At 42.6% G+C, this 25,824-nt stretch overlaps 1 protein-coding gene across 2 annotated transcripts; it reads right to left on the minus strand.

The window, feature by feature from the left end:
• Nucleotides 1-834: 834 nt before the first annotated feature.
• stac (SH3 and cysteine rich domain) lies at nt 835-24,784 on the minus strand (the record flags this gene model as incomplete). Of its 2 annotated transcripts, XM_034231693.1 has the most annotated exon segments (7): nt 835-904; nt 1,839-1,945; nt 6,677-6,758; nt 14,535-14,668; nt 21,168-21,495; nt 23,032-23,064; nt 24,327-24,784. In XM_034231693.1, coding segments are annotated over 7 exon segments (868 nt in total), but the record flags the coding sequence as incomplete, so codon positions are not given.
• Between the last annotated feature and the right edge of the window lie 1,040 nt (nt 24,785-25,824).

Below are 25,824 nucleotides of genomic sequence, written 5' to 3' on the forward strand. Positions count from 1 at the left end.
TGGCTGGAGGTAATGCTCATTTCCGTTCTCGATTACTGTGAAAACTGTATACAAAAATAAAGACTAAATGAAATCAAATGAATCCAAGAAGTTAGATTGAATTCTACAATAGTAGCTAGTAAAGGCTGCAATGTCTAAAAGATGATATGTTGGACACCAAAAAGACACACTAGGAATAGTTTAAAACCTTACCAGAAACATGGAAGATATTATACATTAAGTTTAATTATGAGAAATTGTGACTGTGTCTGCCTTGTGTTTTCTTCTGTGGTTCACACATTTTCAAACTATCTATTTAAAGATAGTTTATAGTTTTATTTTTCAATGAACTAAAGCACGTTCAAGAAAGCAGAGCAGTGTCATGGCCCAAAGGTGACCCTGGCTCAGAACATAAGGTATTCTTTAGTAGGGTCAGGTGGTAATCTCTAAAGGAAAGGGCCAGGTAGGTACTACCTTGGTTGGCTTGAGCATTTACCTTGTCGTCTTTTCCTTCCCTGCCTAGTGAACGCTCCAGATTGTAACGGGTCAGTGCCTTGACCTTCACTGCATAGACTATTGTGCAGCTTTTAAATAAAGAGCTACACCACAATGCATACCAAGAAAAAGAGAGGTCCTAATGTTTTTCTACAGGATACTCTATAGCCGGGTCAGAGTTAGGAAAACACAACAAAAGGAGCAAAGAAAAGCTTATTTAATGGTTCAACGGAGGACAATTGATGTCGCAACCTTCTCAGACTCTCTTGGTGGTGAGCGTGTGTTTACCCTGTGTCACTGCATGGCTGTAATTCAGATGTAATCAATGTACCGCAACAGATACTCACCATCATCGCTGTGGTTTTCTCGACAGCTCCTGCCTGCTGCTGTGAGCCACCACTTCCTCTGGAACATTATCCAAGTCATTGGTCTGCAGAAAGAAAAGATAAAACAGATTAGAGATAGGGAGATATAGTAACAGAAGACTCTGAGGAGAAAACTAGCTAAAAATGAATCCACTTTCACTGTGTAACCCGCTAACTGCGAGAAAACTGTTTCTAGTCCGCATTGTGGAAACTATTATCATAACCCCTGTGGAGATCACATTGGTCTCTGAGAGCCACACACACACACACACACACACACACACACACACACACACACACACACACACACACACACACACACACACACACACACACACACACACTACACACACACACACACACACACACACACACCACACACACACACACACACACACACACACACACACACACACACTACACACACACACACACACACACACACACACACACACACACACACACACACACACACACACACCACACACACACACACACACACACACACACACACACACACTAACAGCTGCAGTGGACAGGACAGGATGGCCAACAGCTTTCAGATGTCATCTTACGGAGGCACGTATCCAGACATGTTAGCTTACACTAAAAAGTGATAAGCAATGAAAAACAGAGTTCCTTGTGTATTACAGAGATGAGAGGAGGCTGGAGAGTGTAGCCGTACACTACAATCATCCCGGCCATCTTCAGAGCTGTAACATGAGCCTTTGCACCCACATCTCCCTTCATCAGTGCCTGGACCAGAATGCCTTTATTGGTAGTGTTTACAGCCCTGCAGGGGCAGTATCTATTCAGACAATCAGTAACAGTATGTCTGTCGCAGTGAGAAGAAAATATATAGAAAGATACATTACCTTAACTGAACTGTATGTACATTGGGTTTTAACTTAAATAAAAATGGAAGTGTTAGTGATCTGTATTGTTTGTTTGACACCGTTAAGAAAATACACTAACATGATGAATGATCCTTTTTCTTACCGAGTTTCTTTGAGGAGACTCAGAGCCACTGGGCCTCTTGGCTTTTTGTGCCAGCGACGTGCCAAACCTCAAGGCCTCGTACACAGGGTCCACTTTGTTCCCACAGGCTTTAGAAAATAATAAGACAACATTTGAGCAAATGGCAAACATATGTTAAGCTTTCTGATTAGCTATGAGGTGCACTAAAAAACTGAAACGTTGTGTATAATGTCAACAAATGTTACATTACTGTATTGAGTTAGTTGAAACCAAACATATTAAGTTAAGGTTAGTTTATTTATATAGCACATTTCAGACACAAGACGAGCCTAATATTTTATATATTATTACATTACATTACATTACATTTAGCTGACGCTTTTGTCCAAAGCGACTTACAATAAGTACATTCGACCAGGAAGACACAACCTTGAAGAAAACAGAATCATATAAGTATATCAGGTTTCATAGAGCCAAACATTTCAAGTGCTACTCAACTGGCTTTAGGTAATCCAGTCCTTTATTGGTATAAAAGTGCTTCGTTAATCGTTCTAACGCTCGAAGTGGAGTCGAAAGAGATGAGTTTTCAGTTTGCGCCGGAAGATGTGCAAGCTATCTGCCGTCCTGATGTCAATGGGGAGCTCATTCCACCATCTTGGAGCCAGGATAGCAAACCCACGTGTTTTCGCCGATGGGAACTTGGGTCCCCCTCGCAGCGAGGGCGCAACGAGTCGTTTGGCTGATGCAGAGCGTAGTGCACGCGCTGGGGTGTACGGTTTAACCATGTCCTGGATGTAGGAAGGGCCAGATCCATTCGCAGCACGGTAAGCAAGTACCAGTGTCTTGAAGTGGATTCTAGCAGTTACCGGAAGCCAGTGAAGGGAGCGGAGGAGCGGAGTGGTGTGGGAGAATTTAGGAAGGTTGAAAACCAGACGAGCCGCTGCATTCTGGATGAGCTGCAGAGGTCGGATGGCACATGCAGGTAGACCAGCCAGGAGGGAGTTGCAGTAGTCTAGGCGTGAGATGACGAGAGCCTGGACCAGAACCTGAGTCGCTTTCTGAGTCAGCTGGGGACGTATCTTCCTGATGTTGTAAAGCGTGTATCTGCAGCAGCGGGTTTGTAGCAGCGATGTTTGCAGTGAAGGACAGGTTGTTATCTAGGGTCACACCCAGATTCCTTGCAGTCTGAGTCGGGGAAACAACTGAGGTGCCGATGTTGATTGTTAGGTCAAGAGTTGGACAATCTTTTCCCGGGAGGAAGAGCAGCTCAGTCTTGTCAAGGTTGAGCTTGAGGTGGTGAGCAGACATCCACTGAGAGATGTCAGCTAGACAAGCAGAGATGCGTGCGACGACCTGGGTCTCTGAGCGGGGAAAGGACAGAATTAATTGGGTGTCGTCAGCGTAGCAGTGGTAAAAAAAACCATGCGGGCTAATGACTGATCCGAGCGAGTTTGTGTACAAGGAGAAGAGGAGGGGACCAAGAACAGAGCCCTGAGGGACCCCCGTAGTTAATTGACAAGGGTCGGACTCAGACCCTCTCCAAGTCACCCTGTAGGTACGGTCTTTCAGGTATGAGGTGAGGAGGGAAAGTGCAGAGCCAGAAACTCCAAGTTTTTGGAGAGTGCGAAGGAGGATCTGATGATTCACCGTGTCGAATGCAGCAGACAGGTCCAACAGGATGATGACAGAGGAGAGGGATGCAGTTTTGGCAGTGTGCAGTTCCTCCGTGACAGCAATGAGAGCAGTTTCTGTGGAGTGACCTGCCTTGAAACCAGACTGGTGCGGATCCAGAAGGTTGTTCTGATTGAGATAACAGGAGAGTTGTTTAAAGACAGCGCGTTCAAGTGATTTAGACAGGAACGGGAGGAGAGAGACAGGCCTGTAGTTTATAACATCAGACGGGTTGAGAGTGGGTTTCTTTAGGAGAGGGTTTACTCTTGCCTCCTTGAGACTGTTTGGAAAGTGACCAGAAGTTAGAGAAGTGTTGATGAAATGGGTGAGAAACGGTAGAATATCAGGAGCGATAGTCTGAAGGAGGTTTGAAGGGATAGGGTCCAGAGGACAGGTGGTAGGGCGGGCAGAGGTAATGAGGGTAAGAACCTCACTTGGAGAGAGAGGGGAAAAGGAGGTTAGTGTGTTGGTGGAAGGAAGGTCTGGTGACCCAGCGGTGAGTAAGGTGAGTCAGAAAAAGAAGAGCGAATATCATTAACCTTTTTTTCAAAGTGGGTAACAAAGTCGCTTGACAGAAGTGAGGAGGGGGGAGGAGCTTTTGGAGGGTCCAAGAGGGTGGAGAAGATGGAAAATAGTTTTTTTAGGATTGGAATAGGAAGATTGGATCTTATCTTGAAAGAAAGTGCTTTTTGCCTGAGAGATCGAAGCAGAGAAAGAGGAGAGGAGAGCTTGATAGGTTAGGAGGTCGTCACGGTGTTTGGATTTCCACCATTTCCGCTCTGCTGCCCTAAGGACGGTTCTATTAGCACGCAGTGCATCATTTAGCCAGGGAGCCGGAGGGGACTGACGAGCCTGCCGAGATGTCAGAGGACAGAGCGAGTCCAGAGTGGATGAGAGAGTAGAGAGGAGAGTTTCTGCAGCAGAGTTTGGAGGCAGTAGTTGGAACGAATCAGAGGAAGGGAGGGCTGAGAGCACCGACGAGGCAAAGGTAGAGGGAGAGAGGGAGCGAAGGTTACGGCGGACAAGTGTAGGATGGGAAGAGATGAGTTTGTTATGTTTGGAAAGGGATAGAGAGAATGAAATGAAGAAGTGATCGGATGTGTGGAGCGGGTTTACAGAGAGGTTAGAAGTAGCGCAGTTCCTTGAGAATATGAGATCAAGGACATTGCCAGCTTTATGAGTCGGTGGGGACGGAGAGAGTGAGAAAGCAAAGGCGGTTAACAGAGATGTTAGTTCGTCTATCTTCCCCATCTGGAGGTTGAAGTCTCCGAGAAGTACAGCGGGAGGGCCAGTTTCAGGGATGTGTGAGAGGAGATGATCTAATTCCTCCAAGAAGTCCCCCAAGGCGCCTGGTGGACGGTAGAGAAACAACAATGGTTAACTGTATAGGATGGGTTACTGTGACGGCATGGAACTCAAAGGTGGAAGGAGTAAAGTTAGGTAGCTTGAAGAGGGAAAAGCTCCATTTGGGAGAGAGCAGGAGACCAGTGCCACCTCCTCTGCCAGTGGGTCTGGGTGTATGGGAGAAGGAATATGCAGTGGAGAGAGCTGCTGGGGTGGCATGTGTTGGATGGAGTAATCCAGGTCTCAGTGAGAGCAAGGAAATCCAGAGACTGCAGGGAGGTGTAGCCAGAGATGAAGTCAGCCTTAGGAACAGCTGACTGGCAGTTCCACAGGCCACCTGAAACTAGATGATGGATCTCAGTGGAGCACGTGGGATAGACGAGAGCAGGCCGGTTATATCGATTAGGAGATACACGGGGCCAGTGATAATTGCGAGAAGACACATGAACAGGAATGGAGAAAATACACATGATTATAGCATGAGGGGCTAAACAACAAAAGTAAAAATTAAAAACGCCAACGATACTTAGCTCAATCAAAGTAGGATTTGCCTCCTCTTTGCCTCCCTCGTGACTCCCGTAGGACTCTAATGTCTTTGTCAGTCTTACTCCCGTAGGACTCTAATGTCTTTGTCAGTCTTAGCCTGTCTGCCGCTGAAGCTGCCGCTCCAGGAAAGAGCTACCCGAAATGGACGCCTGATTGCTCAGTTCTCACAGCTGAAGTTAATTAGTTAACTATCTACAGCTGATGGGTGACAATAGACTGGCCCTGCCTATGTTAATAATGCAGGCTTGAGTGCTGAGAGCTGTAAAGCAGGTTTCGCCTGAGCAGATCTGAGATTTAAAATCTCTCAAAAGCGATTTAGCCGTTTTAGCTACAGTAACAATTATACAGAGTCGAATAAATGAAACCGAGAAGTCTAATTAAACAAGAATATAACTTACAGTGGTTGCTGCGTCAATAGGTAATGTTGTCACCGGGTTCCAGATGCCACACTGAGTTCATCAGTTTCTAAATGCGGTATTTAAATGCTTTTTGAGCTAAAGGATGACTGAGTCACGCAGTTCTACTTCACGCAATCAATAGACTGGCCCTGCCTATGTTAATAATGCAGGCTTGAGTGCTGAGAGCTGTTAAAGCAGGTTTCGCCTGAGCAGATCTGAGATTTAAAATCTCTCAAAAGCGATTTAGCCGTTTTAGCTACAGTAACAATTATACAGAGTCGAATAAATGAAACCGAGAAGTCTAATTAAACAAGAATATAACTTACAGTGGTTGCTGCGTCAATAGGTAATGTTGTCACCGGGTCCAGATGCACACTGAGTTCATCAGTTTCTAAATGCGGTATTTAAATGCTTTTTGAGCTAAAGGATGACTGAGTCACGCAGTTCTACTTCACGCAATCAATAGACTGGCCCTGCCTATGTTAATAATGCAGGCTTGAGTGCTGAGAGCTGTAAAGCAGGTTTCGCCTGAGCAGATCTGAGATTTAAAATCTCTCAAAAGCGATTTAGCCGTTTTAGCTACAGTAACAATTATACAGAGTCGAATAAATGAAACCGAGAAGTCTAATTAAACAAGAATATAACTTACAGTGGTTGCTGCGTCAATAGGTAATGTTGTCACCGGGTCCAGATTATTTCAACTCACTTTCAACTACTCTAATACAGTTATGTGAAATGTGTTAACATAATACATTTAATTGATTGTTGTGATTTACAATTCTATCAAAACAAGTTAGAAAATCTTTAAAACAGCAAGTGCAAAAATGGCACCAAAAGAGTTGAGAAAAGTATTTTGGCTTTACAGCATGTGAATTTATCATGGAGATTTAAGCTGCTCACCGATGGGCATGACTTCTTTGATGCAGCCATACTGTTCCTGGATCAGTAATGGAGAGCTGTAGTAACGCCGAAAGCCTTTTGGCTGAAACACAGAAATGGAAAAAGGAGAGAGACAGGCGACAGACATTAGAGACAAATCAATATGCAGCTCCGCAGGCCGCTCAGCGGCCTGACACTGAAATACTGCACGTAACTCTGCTGTCGTTTGTGAGAAAATCTGACGGAGATAAAGCTCTGCCGCACTGAATGTCAGACGTCACTGTAGAGATGAGTCAAAGCAACTGTTTTTCACTGCAGACTGAGAAACAATCAATACCTAAAATATCTCTTTAAAGAAATACTAATATAAAATAACAATTTGATGCAAGTCATTAAATAATGCTGACTTAATCCACAGGAATGTATAATGACTAATTCATTCATAAATCCATGAATGTTTAGGATCAGTAGGTAGGTTACTGAAATAAAATATGTATTGAGTAATTTAATGTATATTTCTAAACTGTTTTCAATGATTAGAAGAGAATGTATAATTGAATAATATAATTATACAGCATTTTGAACACTTATGAACCAATTTTGATAACAAACAGACAGTCGTTTAAATGATTATTGCATTACTTTTCATATCAGTAAAAAACATTGCACCAATAGCATGGTGTCTCTAGCAGCCTGTGAACACAACTTGAGAATTACATCCATCTGCAAAACCTTGAATTTAAGTTTTTGTTACGATTATTGTGTTATGTCACGTTTTCTATGTCTTGGTTTGGGTGTGTTGCTGTTCTCCCTGTCATGTTTTCCTCTGGGTATATTGTCGGGTCCTTTTCCCTGTGTTTTTCCTCCCGTCGTTAGTTTCCCTGGTGTGTCTAGTTGTCTGATTGTTTTCACCTGTGGCCCTTGTGTTTCTCCTCCCCTGCCCGGCTGTTTCTCGTCTTGTGATTACCCCTCCCTGTATTTAGTCTTGTCTCTTCCTGTGTTCAGTGTCGGTTCGTCTTGTGTCATGACTAGTTCGTCGGTGAGTGTTCTGTTTTGTCTTTGTTTATCACCTAGCTTTGAAATAAAGGAATTTTCACTTTGATCTGCATTTGGGTCCTGCCTGCTTCACACACCGTAACATTACGAACCGACCTAACAAATGGACCCAGCAGATGATCCATGGGAGGTAGAATTACAGCATTTTACCTTCTATCTGGCTTGCTGCTTCGATTGGTGGAAGGGAGCGTCCAGTGTTCGGCAGAAGAGGGCTGCTCTGGTAGAGGCGCACCGGTTGGCAGCAGAGAAACTATGTTTTGTGGAGTTCTTACCTGACTGGATTTTGGACTTCCTTGAAACATGTGATTCCCGGCCTGCTAGCCCCAGGCATGCTAACTCCATGTCTCCCAATTCCCAACCTGGCACCATACGCCTTGGTGGGTTCCGCCTGAAGTCAACCCGTGCTTCTGCCCCAGTTCCTGCTCCTGTCCAGGAGTTGTATTCCGGAACTTGTCTGGCTTATGGAGGTCCACGGAGTATTCAGGCGGCTGCTAAGAGGAGTCGTCGCAAGGCCAGGCTAGCAGCCCGAGCAGCCATGGTTCCGGCTTCAGAACCGGACCTTACAGCCATGATTCTGGCATCAATTCCGGCTCCAGAGCCGGCCCATTCAGCCATGTTTCCGGCTCCAGAACCGGAACTTACAGCCATGTTTCCGGCTCCAGAACCGGACCTTACAGCCATGTTTCCGGCTCCAGAACCGGACCATACAGCCATGATTCTGGCTTCAATTCCGGCCCCCGCAGCCATGGTTCCAGACCCAGCTCTGGCCCCATCTCGAGTCCCCTCTCGAGTCCCCTCTCGAGTTCCCTCCTCTAGTCCCTCCTTTAGTCCCTCCTCTAGTCCCTCCTTTAGTCCCTTCTCTAGTTCTCCTCGCGAGTTCCCTCCTCTAGTCCCTCCTCTAGTCTCTCCTCGAGTCCCCTCTCGAGTCTCCTCTTGAGTCCCCTCTCGAGTTCCCCCTTGGTTCCCCTCTCGAGTCTCCTCTCGAGTCCCCTCTCAAGTCCCTACCCTATGTCCTGGTCCGTTGGAGGTTCCGCTGGGGGTCCTGCCAACTCTATGTCCTGTCCCGTTGGAGGCCCCGTCGACTATTCCTCTGCCGGGGGTCCTACCAATCGTATGTCTGTCCCGTTGGAGGTTCCGCCGTCTACTCTCCTGCCGGGGGTCCTGCCAGCTCTTTGTCCTGTCTCGTTGGAGGTCCCGCCGACTACTCTCCTGCCGGGGGTCCTGCCAACCCTTTGTCCTGTCCCGTTGGAGGTCCCGCCGTCTACTCTCCTGCCGGGGGTCCTGCCAACCCTTTGTCCTGTCCCGTTGGAGGTCCCGCCGTCTACTCTCCTGCCGGGGGTCCTGCCAACCCTTTGTCCTGTCTCGGTGGAGGTCCTGCCGTCTACTCTCCTGCCGGGGGTCCTGCCAATCCTGTGTCCTGTCCCGTTGGAGGTCCCGCCGACTGCCCTCCTGCCGGGGGTCCTGCCAATCCCGTGTCCTGGTCCTCTTCCGTGGGGGATCCTGCCGAGGTCTGTCCCACCAGCTCCGGTTCCTGTCCGGCCGACACCGGGTCCTGCCTGGCCTCCGGCACTGTCCCGTCAGCGCCTTCCTGCCCGGCCTCCGGAGCTGTCTAGTCTTCGACCTCGAGCCCGGCCCCCTGACTTTCCCGGCCACGGTCCTCGCCCTCATGCTCGGCCCCCTGAGTTCGCCCGCGGTGGCCTTCGCCCCTCCATAACCCCCACCTTGGACTCTGTCTTGCCCCCGGGCCGTCCGCCCGAGTCCCCCTTCTCGGCTTCTGCCTTGCCCCCGGGCCGTCCGCCCGAGATCCCTTCCGGATCCTCCGCGTTGCTCCTGGGTTGTCAGCCCAAACCCGTCCTCCGGTCCCCCTCCACCCACCCTGGTGGCCCTAGTTTTATGTCCCTCCTCCGGTCCCCCTCCACCCACCCTGCTGGACATTGTTTTTTTGGACGTTTATGGGACTGTTTTGGTGTTTTAGGGACGTCTGGAATCCGTCCCTTGAGGGGGGGGGTTCTGTTACGATTATTGTGTTATGTCACGTTTTCTATGTCTTGGTTTGGGTGTGTTGCTGTTCTCCCTGTCATGTTTTCCTCTGGGTATATTGTCGGGTCCTTTTCCCTGTGTTTTTCCTCCCGTCGTTAGTTTCCCTGGTGTGTCTAGTTGTCTGATTGTTTTAACCTGTGGCCCTTGTGTTTCTCGTCTTGTGATTGCCCCTCCCTGTATTTAGTCTTGTCTCTTCCTGTGGTCAGTGTCGGTTCGTCTTGTGTCATGACTAGTTCGTCGGTGAGTGTTCTGTTTTGTCTTTGTTTATCACCTAGCCTTGAAATAAAGGAATTTTCACTTTAACCTGTTAAACCCTGAGCCTGTTTTTCAGGTTTCAGGCTCGAAAATGACATTCCCAGAACAAATGACCATATCTTCCCTTCTAAAAGGGTTAAATTAATAATCTTTTTTCTCAAAGTAATGATAAACCTGTGAGTTGGATGTAGAAAAGTCAGATTCAATATAGATGTTTTTTATTTTAAAGAAAATTCAGATTGAACATGGTAAATTATAGTGTCCGTCCAAAAAATATTTTGTACTTATAGTGAAAACTAACCTTGGATGATGGGTTAGTAGACTAAAAGCTTTAGGAATCCAAAGTACAACATATAATAAGTACCCTGTATCAAGATTGATGCAAAACAAGTGATATTTGACCTTTTTAGACAGATTTAGCAAAAAAACCCTCTTCTGGGGCCATTTGGGTGGATTTTCCATATCTCTGGCCCCCCCTTGCTCGATTTTGACATGTGACATCTCTTTCTGACAGTCAGAGCCAATGGAATCGAGGGGAACTCCCACATAGTCCTTATTTGGTCATGTGTATGTGTGAGACTGCTGCATCGCCGAGACCGGAAGCAGCAGCTAGCTGTGGTGGCTACCATTAGCAGCTAGCATTTACTCTCCGATATTTACATAAAAATGGAATTATGGATTATAAATTCAATCAGTTTTTTATACATGGACGTTAAGAACCTATGGATTAACAGATTCAGCCGCGTTTTTTCTCATTTTAATGCCATTGAACACGTACTTTGATCAGATTGACAGCTACTTGTGAGACGATCTCCCTAGAAGCTTCGTAAAGGTACGTGTTGTGATGACTGTATTTGCTTCCCCTGTCGCGAGTCCGGATCACTCAGTGATGATACTATATACCTACATAATCTATGGAGTCTCAGCTTTAATCGGATATATTGTATGTGCAGCTATGATAAGTAATAAGGGTACTTTTATCTTGAGTTCTGTGCCAATGTCCGTTAGCATTTTTCGCTCAGGGGTAATTTAGATGCTTCTTGTGAGACTTGTGTTTTGTTTTGGTAAACATGGTTTGTATCGGCAGTTAGCTGAGATTATTTCCGTTAATCTGGTATAACACATTAATAGGTTCTTAAATATTAAGATCCCCTGAGACACAGTATCGTGAAAAAAAGACCCAGGGTCCCCGCCGGCGGGGACCTTCGGGCTTAACAGGTTAATCTGCATTTGGGTCCTGCCTGCTTCACACACCGTAACAGTTTTAGTTAGACAACCAGAGTTGAAAATGCAAGAGAAGACCCTGGCCCTTTCTCATCTCCTCGACTCCTCAGTCCTCCGGTAGTGACCCGGAAATGAATTTCAGCGCGCCATGTTGAAGGAAATCTAATTTCTCTAAATGCACTTCGAAGACCGAGCGTCGAGGAGGTTCTCTGGAGGAGCTATAACCGAGGATACACTGATGGGTCCTCCACGGCTCCTTCGTGGATGCATTTCCGGGAACAGATGTTTCGATAGAGGTTTCTCAATACTCAAATTTCCCCTCCTCGACTCCTATCCTCGAGACTTAGTCCCGCCCACAGGAGATGCGAGCAGAGGACTGAGGAGGGGAACCGAGGAGAGAGGAGGGGAAGCAGCAGGCGGTTAGAGAAATGAGAATTCCTCTCCTCTGAGCGGTCATTTTAAAGAGACGTCCATTAATGATGACGGGAGGCACAGCAGCCCTCTGTCTGATGGACAGATGTGTTCATGACGCCTTATATATTTACATTTAATTCATTGACAGTGCGGTATAATGAGACAATAACAGGCTACAGATGCGGACATATACACACACACATATATTTATATAAATATATCCAATTTCAGAATCAAACAAGAGCACAGAGGGCTGCTGTGCCTCCTGTCATCATTAATGGACGTCTCTTTAAAATGACCGCTCAGAGGAGAGGAGTTCTCATTTCTCTAACCGCCTGCTGCTTCCCCTCCTCTCTCCTCGGCTCCCCTCCTCGGCTCCTCCGCTCGCATCTCCTGTGGGCGGGACTAAGTCTCGAGGATAGGAGTCGAGGAGGGGAGTTAGAGAAATGATAAAGGGCCTATGTGTCATATGTCAAGTTGTCCACCGAAATTAACCTGACTAGAAAAACATATCAGAAATTCATGGTCAGCATTTATCTGCCTGTCACGTCCTCATCCAATCTCCAAAGGCACTCAAACATTTATCATTTATATATCCATTATCCATCCAGTAAATACTACCCAACGGTTTTAAATCCTTGGTAGATAAAGAAGAAAGACAATGGAAATCTTCTCGTTCCATAAGATCTGAGCACACTGGGTAATGATTCATGTATATATATTCAGGGTTTTTTTCTCTTTGTGATTTCATTTTCATCCATTTATTCTTGAGTGGATGTGAGCATTAGTGTTGGACACCTACATCTCACAGGACTGCCTTTTTTCAGTTCGTTTACATTTTATGTATTCAAGTGGCAGGCGGTAATTCATTGCTAATCATCAGTTGTCATGAATTATTCTTTTGACACTTCTGATGTGAAACACATAAAAAAGCCAGCCTTGAGCTTTAAAGCCCATCTCGAAAACTGATTCTAGGGAGATCTTGAAAAAAGTCATAGACGCCTGTCTTATTAGAAAAGAACCTGTATACACAACAATAAAAACAGGGGGAGATTATGAGTTTGACGAAGCTGAAGGTGAAGTTCAGGAAGGTTGCGTTACCAAATTGTTGACAAACAAGTGCTGTTGAATACTACATTTATTTTAAAACTACATTTGATATGAATGAATTGTGACTGTATCAGTAAGGAAATCCATGAAAGAAAAGCGACACACTGGTTTCATGGTTAATAAAGATTCAGAGCATGAGGTAACTTGACTTCTTTGCTAAACTATTCTCAAGCCAAGAGAAACAAGCATGGCTGCTGAAGTGTCCAAGTTTAGAATAAGTCGAAATTAGAGCCGTGCTCCACTGGGAAAACTTCCTTTTTTATGCTTGATCTCTCGACCTCATTTTCCACTCCTGAGAGTCGATCATATCTAAATGCCTCATCCCTTAAGCATCTAGTGGAAACAACAGGAAGGGAAAAAGACTGCCTGTACTGCGACTATTTCCTCTATATAATTTCCATATGACGTACTTTATTCTTGCTGATTGACATTTGCTTATTCCAAATCGCCTCAAATGATTCCAGTTCAATTGTAGGAGTATGAAATCACACTTAATTTGATCTGACAGTGTTACACTCCCTTTCTTCTCAGTGTGGGATGAGTGCGGATGACTAAAGAGTCCCAGTCCACTCCTCACTGCCAGTTTGCTCCACGGCAATGGAAGTGAAAGCAATGATTTTTTTTTTGGTGCTTTGGCTTATGCTGGTGTAACTGAGTACTCTCCAGTAAAAAAAAATCTCACAGACCAACGCCTGGTTCGCCTTTTAATGCAGGTTCACAGATGAGTGATCACATTAGAGCATTAAATCACTCATATAATTACATATCACTTAATTATAATAAATTATAACTATGCTGGTACGAGTGTGTGGTTTTACAGCTGTGAGGTTATTACAGTACAGGGTCAATGCCTCTGACTTGTGATGTAACAGCACTGAAAAGCTGAAAAGACGTATTGACTGTACTAACTATTAAATAAAATATTTCATGAGGCAGTTTTGCTCTAGTTCTTTATGTCAACAAGTAGGCACATTTAAATTCAACCTATAAGCTCTATCCAAACAGTTTGCCTCTGTTTTTGTTCACGTGTATTGCTCATTAACAGAGTAATTAATATCAAACAACTCAGGGAAGTAAATTGCTGGAATTATATCAGCGTAGAAGCATTTTATTAGATAACATTGCAGGAAAGGTGAATGATGTTCACCTTTTCTCTTATCAGCTTTTCAGGGACAAATCAAAGGCAGCTTTCAGTATGTTTGAAACCAATCACTGATAAATACCGCCAACTTCCACATTGTTGTGATATTGAACTAGAATCTCATTGTGTCTTATAGAAAATGTAAAGGCTCAAGTTGAATAAATGATGGGATAAATATTCCAAATATTATTTTACATATTGACTTACATATTAAAAAAGACATCAAGGCAAAGGTGAGATTGTGAAATGTGAAACATATCATAAAACTGTTACGTGTGAACTCTTCAATAGCTGTTATAAAACTGCTTTTGGGTGATTGATCCTGTTTTAATGCTCTAATGCTGACAGCAGAACTTAACGGACCTCAGCAGTTATTTTGCTTCGTTGATATTATCTAAGACTCAGAGTGATGATATAACGATGATCAGCGAAGAGGATGGACAGATGTACCAGCAAGCTCACACAAAGTGTGATTTCTGAATAAGCACATTCTGGTGGGAAAGACACACGGCCAATTATAATATGTCTGTTTTGGTTTCAGTAACTAAAAGCTCAATCTCCCAAACTGTTGACAGTAAAGTGGCAAAAGTGGTACATTGTGACCTGGTGTCTTTTACTTTTCTGTGTCATGCATCTCACCAGTTTGCCCATGCAGCGCTGCTGTCCCACTCCGTTTTCACACTTGTGGTGGAGGCTCATCTTGCAGGCTTTGCAGCGGAGGCCGTGCTTTGCTGTGTTTCCCGCCAGGAACACCACATGCTTGGCTGTTGTACCTGATACACACACAAAAGGTTTAAGAGGTTAAGACAGGATCTGTCAGGAGCTGGACTCGAATGGGGCTCCTAAGTGAACAGTAAATCCCACACAGAAAGGCAGAGGCATGGAAAATGTTGTTCAGAAGTCCTTCACATTCATTTATTCATCGTCACACTTGTTGCAAGCTTAGAATTTTTCCCGGGGTGCACTAGGGGGAAACTGGGAAGAGACATGTGGAATATTTTAACAGTGATACTTTTAGCAAACGTGATGTGCAATTTTAGCAAAACCATTTTAACAAAACAGACTGTGACTGAGCCAGTGGTATCTGCCCCATGAGAACACTTTTTAAATTGCTGCCTGTGTGCAGTTTACCCTCTCTTATTAATACCTGACTCACAGTCGCTACAATAAATGAAGATTAATCTGACTTTACTGCAAAAATATTTGTGTGTGTGCATTTGTGCAGAGGTGTGTGAATGAGTAACAAATGAATATGCAGAGAGAGAAAAATAAAGTAATACTAATGAGAAAGATAGTCTTGTTCAGAGTGGAGATTGTAGAGAAAGGTGAAGGCATAGAATAAAGTAAATCACATGTCAACATCATCAGATGGTATCAAAGTTGTCTTTAAAAGGGATCACAGGGCTGGGGCTCTGTTATTGTGTGTGTTTGTGAGAAAGACATACAACAAAAGAGAAAGAGCTGCATACAGTAGGTAGGTATGTGTAAGTTGGCATATTTGACGAGTGAAAGTGAAGTGCAATGTCATCGCAGGGAATCAAACTTTCACTGTTCATCTTACAGATTTAATTAAAATACGTTTGTCACCAGAATTAAAAGTCACGTAGCTCAAGTTTATTCTTTAAAAAGGTATTGGCAGTTTAAATGACACATGGGCTCACTAAAACATTGTGAAACTACAGTTTTGACCATGAAACATTGAAGACTATATCCCTGCTCAGGTCCATTCAAAAATAATGATGATTGGGGTTGGCTGTACAAAAAAAAGATAATCATATCATTTCATAATCCAAAGCATCCAGGTTTACGACACACATATAAAAACTGTCAAATTATACATCCCCACAAAATCATATAAGGAGAGTGGGGTTACTAAAAAAGCTAATTATCATAGACTATGTATATTTATGTTACACGATTATAGGACAAAAAATACCAGTTGTAGCAGTTTATCGTTTGATGGTCGTTGGCAGGAGAAGACAGTGTTACTACTGTACAGTACTGAGAGTCCCAGTGCAGTTATTAGTTACAGTCCGGCAGCTATGCACCTCCAGCTCTGTATTGATCAATCAATGAGCCCTGCTCTGGTATACTGTCTGCATGCGTGTATACAAAAATATGGATATAAGGATTAATTGATCTCATTCAGTGTCCGTGAGAGTGCAGGGAGAATATACGTTTCATCACTGAAAGGTTGTCAACTTTGTCCATGATGTGAGTGAATGGGTATTGAAGCAAGAAAATACTTTCTCAGTTTGACGAGCAGGGTTAAGAGGGTCATTGAGCAAGAACACTGTAAAGATGTAACCGAGCAGAAAACACAACAGACTGTCCAGGCAACCTAAGGTACAAAGCCCCTTGTGTAGTTTACTGAGCCAACACAGAGGAAAATAAATCTGTGCTGTTATGTGAACTGGTGTCACAGCTAGTATCTGGAGCTGGTTAGCAGTGACAAGAGCTCAGTAATGGGTGGAAAACTCTATCTGTATTCTCCATTTAAATCTCTGGTGTCGCCCGGGTGAGCCTCCCTGCTGCAGAGCTGCCGGAGTTAGTTAACCTGAGACAGAAACCGCGAGAAATGTGATCCCAGACTGAACCTCACATGGGTCAGCTGCATATCACCACAACAACAACAAAACAAAAACAGTACGAGCAATAAGTACAACCTGCACCAATTTTCCGGTCACACTATTAAAGGTCAACTGATGATGTTTAACGAACACTTGGAGTTTCATTCTCCCTCATGTCTGTAAAATGTTCTCTCTGGCATCTTTAGGAAACCCTGGATTGACTTCCTGTCCGTCTTTCTGGATGCTCAGGGACAGGAAGCAAATGAAGAAGCTCTTGACAAGGAGTTGTTGATTGGCTTGTTTGGGCTGAGTCGTTCCAACATGGAGGAATAATGAGACGCCTCCATGTTAACTCATAACAGCTAATAAGTTAACAAACCACAGTGTTTCACAAGTTGCTGACATTGTCCACCTTCAGTAATGGCTGGGTAATGACGTAGGTGTGTGTGTTTAGTTACGTTTTCCTCCAGGCTCAGAGAGGGTCCTTAAAGCATTGCAGCTGCAGAGAAATAGAGTCACAGCGCTGCTCTCTCTGGCATTTGCTCTTACTTGGCTACTCTGCTTTTAAAGCCCATACTTCATTTATGCTGCAGAGGTCCTGCCAGATTGTACATACATTCTCCATCTTGTTTCCATTTTTTTTCCCCCACACAGTCTTTCCCCCCCTCAATTGCCCACTCTTCCTCCCCACAGCGTCTCTCTCACTGCACACCCTCCTTACAATAGCCCAACATTGATCCATTAAGCCACTGTTGTTACTTCACGCCTCCTGATTTCCTTCATCGTGACAATAACTCCTCCACCTCCTGACCTTCATAAGCTCTGCGAAAACACTGACCGGGGCAACTTTCTTTGGTTTATTTGCAGATTTAATTAGTTTCTCAAACAGTCATTGGAAAAGCTGTCGACACTGAATAAAAACAATTTCCTCATCTTAAAACTAAATCTGTCTAGAATGTTGAATACTAGTACACACTTCTTACACAGCATAGTGTGTGTGTCTGATATGTGTTAATGCAGGGAGAAGAAGTAAAGCCTCACTTAACATCACATTCATATCTGTCTACAACCCAATCTCTGACCACTAATTTCTCTGCAGTCAAACGAACCTGTCATCTCAGGGATTTCACGTTATTCAAGTGAGATTACTGTCCTTCATGGTAGATATCAACTCGTTTTATTCATTAATCCAGGAATTTAGATGCCTTGCTTTGAGGCATTTGAAGCATCTTGTAAGTATATTACTGCCTAACCCCTTAAAGTGTATGAAGTAGGTGATTTTTTGTAATTTAAAAATATCAGAGATTTCGAAGGACAAAATGTATATGTTCAGAGTTCTGGCATTAATAGCCAATAAAAGAATTACAATAAACTGGCTTAAACCCTACCTTGGACCAATGGACACAACGACTTGTACACTGTATGGAAAATATAAAAGTGAAACTACAACTCAAGATGGAAGTGTATTTCGAGAAATGGTCACCTTTTATAAGGTATTTAGCCAAGTAAACATATTGTAAACATTTAATTGGACTCTCTGTATGTCTTTTACTTTTGTACTGATAATTACTTTTTTATGTTGTATTTCTTGATTATATAATACATTTATTTATATATAACTGTATTATATTGTAACTGTACCATGTTGTGTGAGACTCACTGTCAAGGAACTTGTTTTAATAAATGTTGAAAAATAATATCCGAAGTGTTCATCTGCGTATTACTCTCAGACAGTATGTACTTTTAGAAAGTTCACGGCACATGTATTGTTCAACCAGCTCCTTGTTTGGAATGTGTTACGACTTTATAACCTAAAATCTATAAATATATTGTTTAAGCCTTCGCAGTAAATTATTTTGACGCTCCATCAGGCACAAGTAACTATCCCGTTCCCGTTAGACATTGATTTAATAAGCATTTTTCTGCAAAGATCTGCAATCAATATCTCAGCATAAGGCTGTACTCGATCAGAGCAGTTTGATATACCAGTGGACCTAACTCATTGTGAGCCTAAAAACAAAACGCTAGCTTAGACAAAAGGCTGCACGCTGAACATAGCATTTAACCCGTGTAATGACTAGGAAAACTACATTGGATGAGACACAAAAATAGCGAGGTCACCTTGGAATAAATACAGGAAGAAGTGGTAGAGCATGCAAACCAAAGACACTTCTTTGTTACTGAAACTGCATTTTTTAAAACAAGTCTTCTCTGAGCTTGCCTAAAAACAAATCTAAAGACACAAACTATTTACCTGTGAGTTTATCTTACCATACTATATTTAGCCTTTCGACACAAGTAATCCAATATGCACTAAGTCTACATTAAGTATGATATGCTTTATTTAAAATATTTAAAATCTTTGTTGGTATTTATGAACTCAACATCATAGATGTGCAGATCAGTGCAGTGCAACAAATATCTAAAATAGTGGATATTTAGCACCATTTAACAACATTTTTGTGTTTTTCTGATTCTATAAACATGATATAAGTCTATATTTCATGTGATGGCAAAATGTAAAAGTTGTACAGTAACATACTTCTCCATATCAGATTTCTGAACAATCTTTTCAACAATTTTCTCCTAATTATATCACATTAAGGGCACATCTGGGTTTAAGTGGGCCCACCCACAAAGGTGTTTTCCATAAACCTGGCTGATTAGACTAGAAATTAAGCTAATTATAAAGATAACAGCGTGGATGTTCCGCCCCTTACAGATGTAACACATCTAACAGGAGGAAGAGAGGGAGATGTCAATCAAGCACGAGATCTATTCAAACTGAAAACACCTGTGTGATGGACTGTGGGTGTATACTGGCTGTACCTCTCTTCTTTATACTGGTTTTGAGTACATTTCTAGATACACAAAAGGGGACTCCTCTTGTGACAAAGCAGAGTCACTGACAGTGATTCTCTTCTTAATCATAACATTAAGATTATCCCTATAAATTCTTTATTTTCCTAATGTTGAATAGCAATTGTTCAACTGAACTGTATGAGCTAGTCTCTCTACAAAGGGGTTTCAAAACAAAGATGAACGCCTACCAGAAAAATGGTAATATGTTTTTGCTCTATTAAAGATTTACTAATCTAGCTTGGCTCTATTTCATCTAGTAAACCTTATAAATGAGTCAGTGAGCACTATAATATGATTCAGCCATTTCTATTATGGATGACGTGTTTAATTTGCGCAGGCTTTCATAATAAGGGATCCTCCTTCAGGAAACAAAAGGTGGGTGTTTAATGTACCAGGCTATCTTTTGCATATTACCATTATGCTATCAATCTACATATGTGGCTGTATATAGGGTGTATTATAAATATTGAAACAGTAACATTGATGAAGATTAAACCTTGAGTTAAAATAAGTGTTAATCCATTTAAGGATCAACATGTCCTTTCCATTTCCAATGATATACTATATTATTTAAGTTTAAGGTGGTGAATATGTAAGTTATTTTGTGTTTTTATCATTAAACTGACAAATTAACACATTTATATTTATTCCTATATTTATATTTAGTCTGCTGTACACTTATATCCATTGAATTACAAGAAGCATTTCACTTCGGAGAACCTTATCCACATCTATGAATCATCGATAATTATAATACACTTGTACTTCTTCAACTCCATAAGCTTTCTCATGAATTGCCATTAGGATGAATTCATCACAGTTTGCTTGTACAGTTTAAGTATCTTTTAACACAACTATGTGTCTCTCTGTCTCCTGTGAGCCGCCCTTGATTCTGGATGTCAAGAGTCGGACTATGACAGCACCATGAACACACACATGCAAGATAGTATGTTAAAATGAAAACAGGACAAATTAAGAAGAAGGCCTCATCTTCCTTCATGATTGGACCAGAGGGATCAGCACCTTTCACAGGACCTTACATCATCCTTTCACTATCATTATCCATTCAAGGCCTCAGCCACTGGAAACCCCACACAGGCAACACTCCATTAGTCTGACAAAAACTAGATTGTTTCAATTATGCAACGAAAAGCAAAGACTGTTGGCACACTGATATATATTCATTTATTTGTTTAACCTGCCCACATTGTCACTGGTCTGTCGTCCTTTATCTGCTGTGGTATCAGGGGCTAGTTGGGCAGATGGTTCGGGGAGCAGCTATCATTATCAATCAGCAGATGCCCTGAGACACAAAGTCCTAGTGGTCCCTCTGAACCGATAGTTAACAAGGAGGGGGGGCAGCCAGAGAAAACAGAACATCTGGCAGGGGGAGAACAGGTAGAGCAGCTGGCTATCTGACACCTCGGCCGACAGATGGAGGAACCTGGCTCAGCGTGCCAAAAAGAAAAGGATGGAGATACTATGGTCCCAAGTCTGTTGGTCGAGATGGATGCTCTGTATCAGGTGCCTTAATTAGTGTTTTTATGAATATGGCTTCTGTGTTCAAAATGTTTTAAGGATGATAAAAAACCAAGGTTGGCGTCCAAACCGTATGTGCATATTATTGCATATTTATAACTCTCTAATTGTTATTCTGATGTTGGAGCCTTTTTATGTATAACTTCATCAGGTTATCTGATGAAGGCCTCATTAAGAAAAGGTTATTCTCAATGCTTTGATTGCAAAGTTCATCTGATGATGTGCAGGATTTTTTTTCTCCTACGATCTTAGTTAGATACTCTGCTTCCACTAATGAAGGAGGGAGGCGGTGTAACCATACCTACGATCATGTGGTTGCAGACGTCACAGAACGTGGGCTTCTTGAAGATGTGCTCCATGAAGCAGTGTCCTGCCGAGTCTACCTGCAGCGGGTTGCGTATCTGGGACCGTGAGTTGGGGGGAGGAGCAGAGGGGATGGCTGGAGGGACGGGGGGGATGGGCAGGTGGGTGGTGTGCGGCGGGGCCATGTTGCAGAGATGTCCCGTGCTGCTGCTCACGTCTGAGAGCAGCTCCGTCTTGTTGTCGTTGCTGTTTCGGAAGAAGTTGTCCGCGCTCTTGCTGCGCATGGTCTTGGTCTTGAAGGACAAGGAGCGTTTTAGTCTCTGCAGCTGAAAAAAAGAGAAAACATGTCAATGCAAATGGAGCGAGGAAGAGAAAAAGACAGAGTATAAATGAGGAGAGAGAAGAATTCAGCAGAACTGAGTGAAGCAAATCAATTTCTATAACAACCCTAATAGATTACAAGCTGAGTCTGTAAAACCTCCAGGCACATTTCTCAGAGTCTGATGGCTGATAAAATACTATTGCGACGGGCAACTTATCACTTCTGAGTGGAAAACCTTCAATGTTTCCTACCTGGAAGGTAATGTGATATTCTGGTTAGAGCAATGCATCATATCAACACTTTTCCTCTCACACTGTGCTTTCATATCTGGCAGCAGCCTTCATTATTCTCCTTAGGGCCCTTTATGACAGTAACGCAATTCATAACACTCCACACTGACAACTCCTCATTTAACCTCCCAGTGTGATCTTCCTCCTCTGTGAAACCCATTTCATTCTGGGCTTAAAAACGCAATAAAGAATCTTTGAGCTCCTCTAATGAGATGTTATGGTTATGATTTCTGGATGGTGCGGCTGCAAGTCTCTCATTGCGGAAACATGTTATTTAAGCACATCATACCCTAGCACACAGAACAGGCCTGAATGTATAACTAAACAGATAAACAGGTGAGGTTTCTCTGCGGTGTGCAGAAGGATTAAACCGTTTGTTTTCAAGTATTAGCTTTGCACACAGACAGTTTACATCAACTGATTCTGAGCCGAGATGACTCATATTCCATCGCAGACTTTAACTGCAATACAATTAATTGAAAACTGCCATTGTTATTGCATTATTGTTGACTTACAAGCCTGAACACATTGTTTAGAGAGCTTCCCATTGCACCGTTGGTGTGGTGAAGATCAATAATTCAACGGGTCAGGAAACAATCAATTTAGAGCCTTTCTCTACCATTACCGCCCACACAGGAATGCACATCAGACATGAACATAGAGCACACACACTGTAACCTCTCTCACATGGCTTTCACACACCCTGAAAAGGAAAACTGTGGTCAGGCATAAATTAAATTGTTCATCACCTTTCCTGAGGTTGGAATTCTGCGTACATTGTAGTTTTTTAGAAAAGATGTGATGGAAAAGATCGTTCCTTACATGAAGATGTAAAAAATAAAAGATCTCTAAATCAGAAAAGTGAACATGCATCAAGGAGCTCATGCTGTGATTGATGTCCTCAAATCTATAAGAGCTGTGATTTATCAAAAAGCAGGAATGGTTAATAAGGGCTGGAATGGGTTATGAAAAATAATATAGATAGAAATGTTTTAAATAATAATAAAAACAATAACATTCCAGTTATGGCTTAAGATAATTTAAAAATAAACTCATTAACTGATGCAGCCTATAAACAAACATTGCCCTCTATGGTGAACTAATTTGTATGTGGCATTAACGTCACTAAGTGATCCTTCTTATAAAGCAGGAAAAGTTGTAACGCAAAACAACTTTTATCTTTATGTACATGCAGATATGATTGACTAAATCAGCAGATCGCTACAGTTTACACAAGAGTGGAGGCTCACCTTGCGCTTCTGATGTTCAGGCCTCACAGTATTCTTTAAGGAAGAATAAAAACACAAACAAAGCTTCACTTAAAAAGGTAGAAAACGTTGTCAGCTTATAGTGGAACTCGTTCTACTTGTACTGCATGTAAGGAAGACTCAACATTTTCCTCTCTCACTTTTGTTTGTCTTTCTGATGTTCTACTACCGTTGGATGTTAGAAGAAGTGTTATGGTTAGGCAGAGGCTTTATGTGCAATGTCAGCCAGGAAGAAGAACTCTTTTAAAATGTGACCAGCTGTGCCAAAAAAAGAGCTCACATGCACACGCTTCAAGAGAGACAATAGTCAAAGAGGAAAGCATGTCTATGATTCCGGAAAAACACCACCAAAAAACAGTTTCCGTTCACAAACTGATGGAAAATAATGAAGAGACTTATACATCTCATCTGTCCTGTGCAGGGACAGCAGAGGGGAGCTGATAGCCATCCACTAACATGATGACTAGTCCAATATTGTAATGCTAATTGTAGTAGTCTGGGCTTCATGTGACCCAAATAGATGGCAAAACGCCTGAGGCAGCTGTGGATATCTATCACACAGCCTACTTTCCTAAATCAGCCACAAGTAGAAGGAACAAACCCAAATGGCCCTTACTGTACAGTGTACACATAATACTATTGCATTGCTTCTTTTACCACAACACAATTCACCTATGTTTAGGCTGACATGGGGCTTTAAATAGCCTTACCATCATCAATTATCTAGCAACAATGAATGTTAATACCATAATCCCATTAGTTATAGGTTATAGAATCTAAACTGGGGATAAACTCTATTTATGTAAGTCATATGTGTTTATAAAGTAGTCTAATATAGATCTAAAGTTGTTTTTTTAAATGATTGTACAACATCATGATCGTATTTGAATGATGCTGTAACACCCTGAGGAGGTCTGTTTACCTCATAATGAGTCTGTGGTGACTCTTCGTGCCACTTTAAATGTGTTTGCTGTCCTATTTGTGCAGCTGCTGACTATTTTTGAAGTCATCGGTATGGTATCCTCTTTAAATTTAAACAGTTAAGGCTGTTGGATGTGTTTTAAAAGGCAGATCGGCGTGCCAGTTAGTGATCAAAAGTAACAAGCATGTTGAGGTTTGTGTTAGCTGCCTGTTGAGTCCGTGTTATTGTCCTGTTGAAAGAAGTTTGTTTGCCCTGCTCTATTAATAAGACTTGGACTGATGCTGATCCCACAGTATATCTGTCTATCCCGGGGGATGGTGGTTATAGTAAATAATAAGAGGACAGACAGTCTTACCTTGGTTTCCTGCTGGCTGGAGTCCGTTGTCGGGGCTTTTGGTGTCTCAATCTGGTCATGATCTTCCTCGTTGCCCCCACTTTCGTCCTGAATCATGTTGGCCGGTGGGATCATCCTCTCTTTTTGGGATCACTGGAAATAACTGTTGCTCTGCGGAGTTGTTTCCTTCCCAAACTGTTTACATCGTTTCCAATCCACTACAGTCACAGTGGCCCGAGGACACGAGGAGGAAAGTCATCCAGACCCAATACTGCTGCAGTTGTTAAAGGGGGATCCGAGTTTCATCCGCCGGGAGGAAAATATCAGAAAGACGTGATGAGGAGCCTGGAAATAAAGGGCTTTCCGAGACAAAAGTTAAGACTTAGTCCGGTTACGCATTGAAAGTGTCCTGTCCTTCTAACGGAGGCTCTAGCGTGTATCGTGTCGTCGTGCGTAATGCTGCCGAGACATCTCCAAGTGTGTCCACGCTGCGCGGAACACACTGCCTGTACTCAGAGGGGCGGAGAGCAAGCAGAGGGAGGGAAGGATCGGGAAGGAAGAGGGAAAGTACACAAGCACTGACTGCATCATGCCAAAATGTAGACGGAAGACACAGTCAGAGGGAAAAAGAGAAACAACCATATGGTCAAAATGAATCACTGCAAAATAAAAAAGATAAGGAACAGGGTAGCTTAATTGTTTCACGCGTTTCAAGGGGAAATCCACTTCATATGGATGTTACTGAGACAAATGATAGTTTTTTGAAAGGGCAAGGGATTTTCACTCCATCCAAGTATTAAGAATCACAATTAAGAACAAAAAAAAATTTCAACAAATTATACTGAATTGTAAAAGGAATTATATGATGATGTTGGAAGATATCAATTTTAGTAAGTAAAAAAGCTACTGGTAATTGTTTGTCATAACATATCAATCTTCTCTAACGTTGCAGAGAAAGTCAATCATTATTTTTTTTCCAAATATCTAGCTTTTCTTTTGAATTTCAAACATTTTAGTTTGTTAACAGTCTTACCTTTCCTCTCAGAACGTTACATTCCTTCATATTTTGTGTTTCTTTTTCTTGATTCTTGAACAACTATGTATCTTTGGATGACTATTTGGTAGATAGAACATGAGTAATATATCCTAGTGTGGCCTTAAAATTAAGTAAACCATGCCATTTAGGCTGCCATATGCTTTAAAAGACTTCTACACGCTTGTAAACCACCGAATGCATCCTGTGCCCTTTTTTAATATGTTTGCCTATGCCCCTCAGAAAGCCTGGTACGCCCCTGCTGGAAAGTGTCCCTTTGAAATTCACTTAAAGAGAATACATTCAAGACTCAGCCAAGAAAATAACAACACTGTTAAACTATTATCACATCAATGAGCCATTCTTTGGGAAGTAAACAACATTATGACACTTAAGCTTCTACACTGAAATATGAGGCGTCCTATAGCTGCTTCAGATGGGATAGGTGTCAAGCTCACTGTAGTGATACATCACGCTGCTTCCATC

Source organism: Gymnodraco acuticeps, unplaced genomic scaffold (assembly GCF_902827175.1).
Source record: "Gymnodraco acuticeps unplaced genomic scaffold, fGymAcu1.1, whole genome shotgun sequence".
Lineage (NCBI taxonomy): Eukaryota > Metazoa > Chordata > Actinopteri > Perciformes > Bathydraconidae > Gymnodraco > Gymnodraco acuticeps.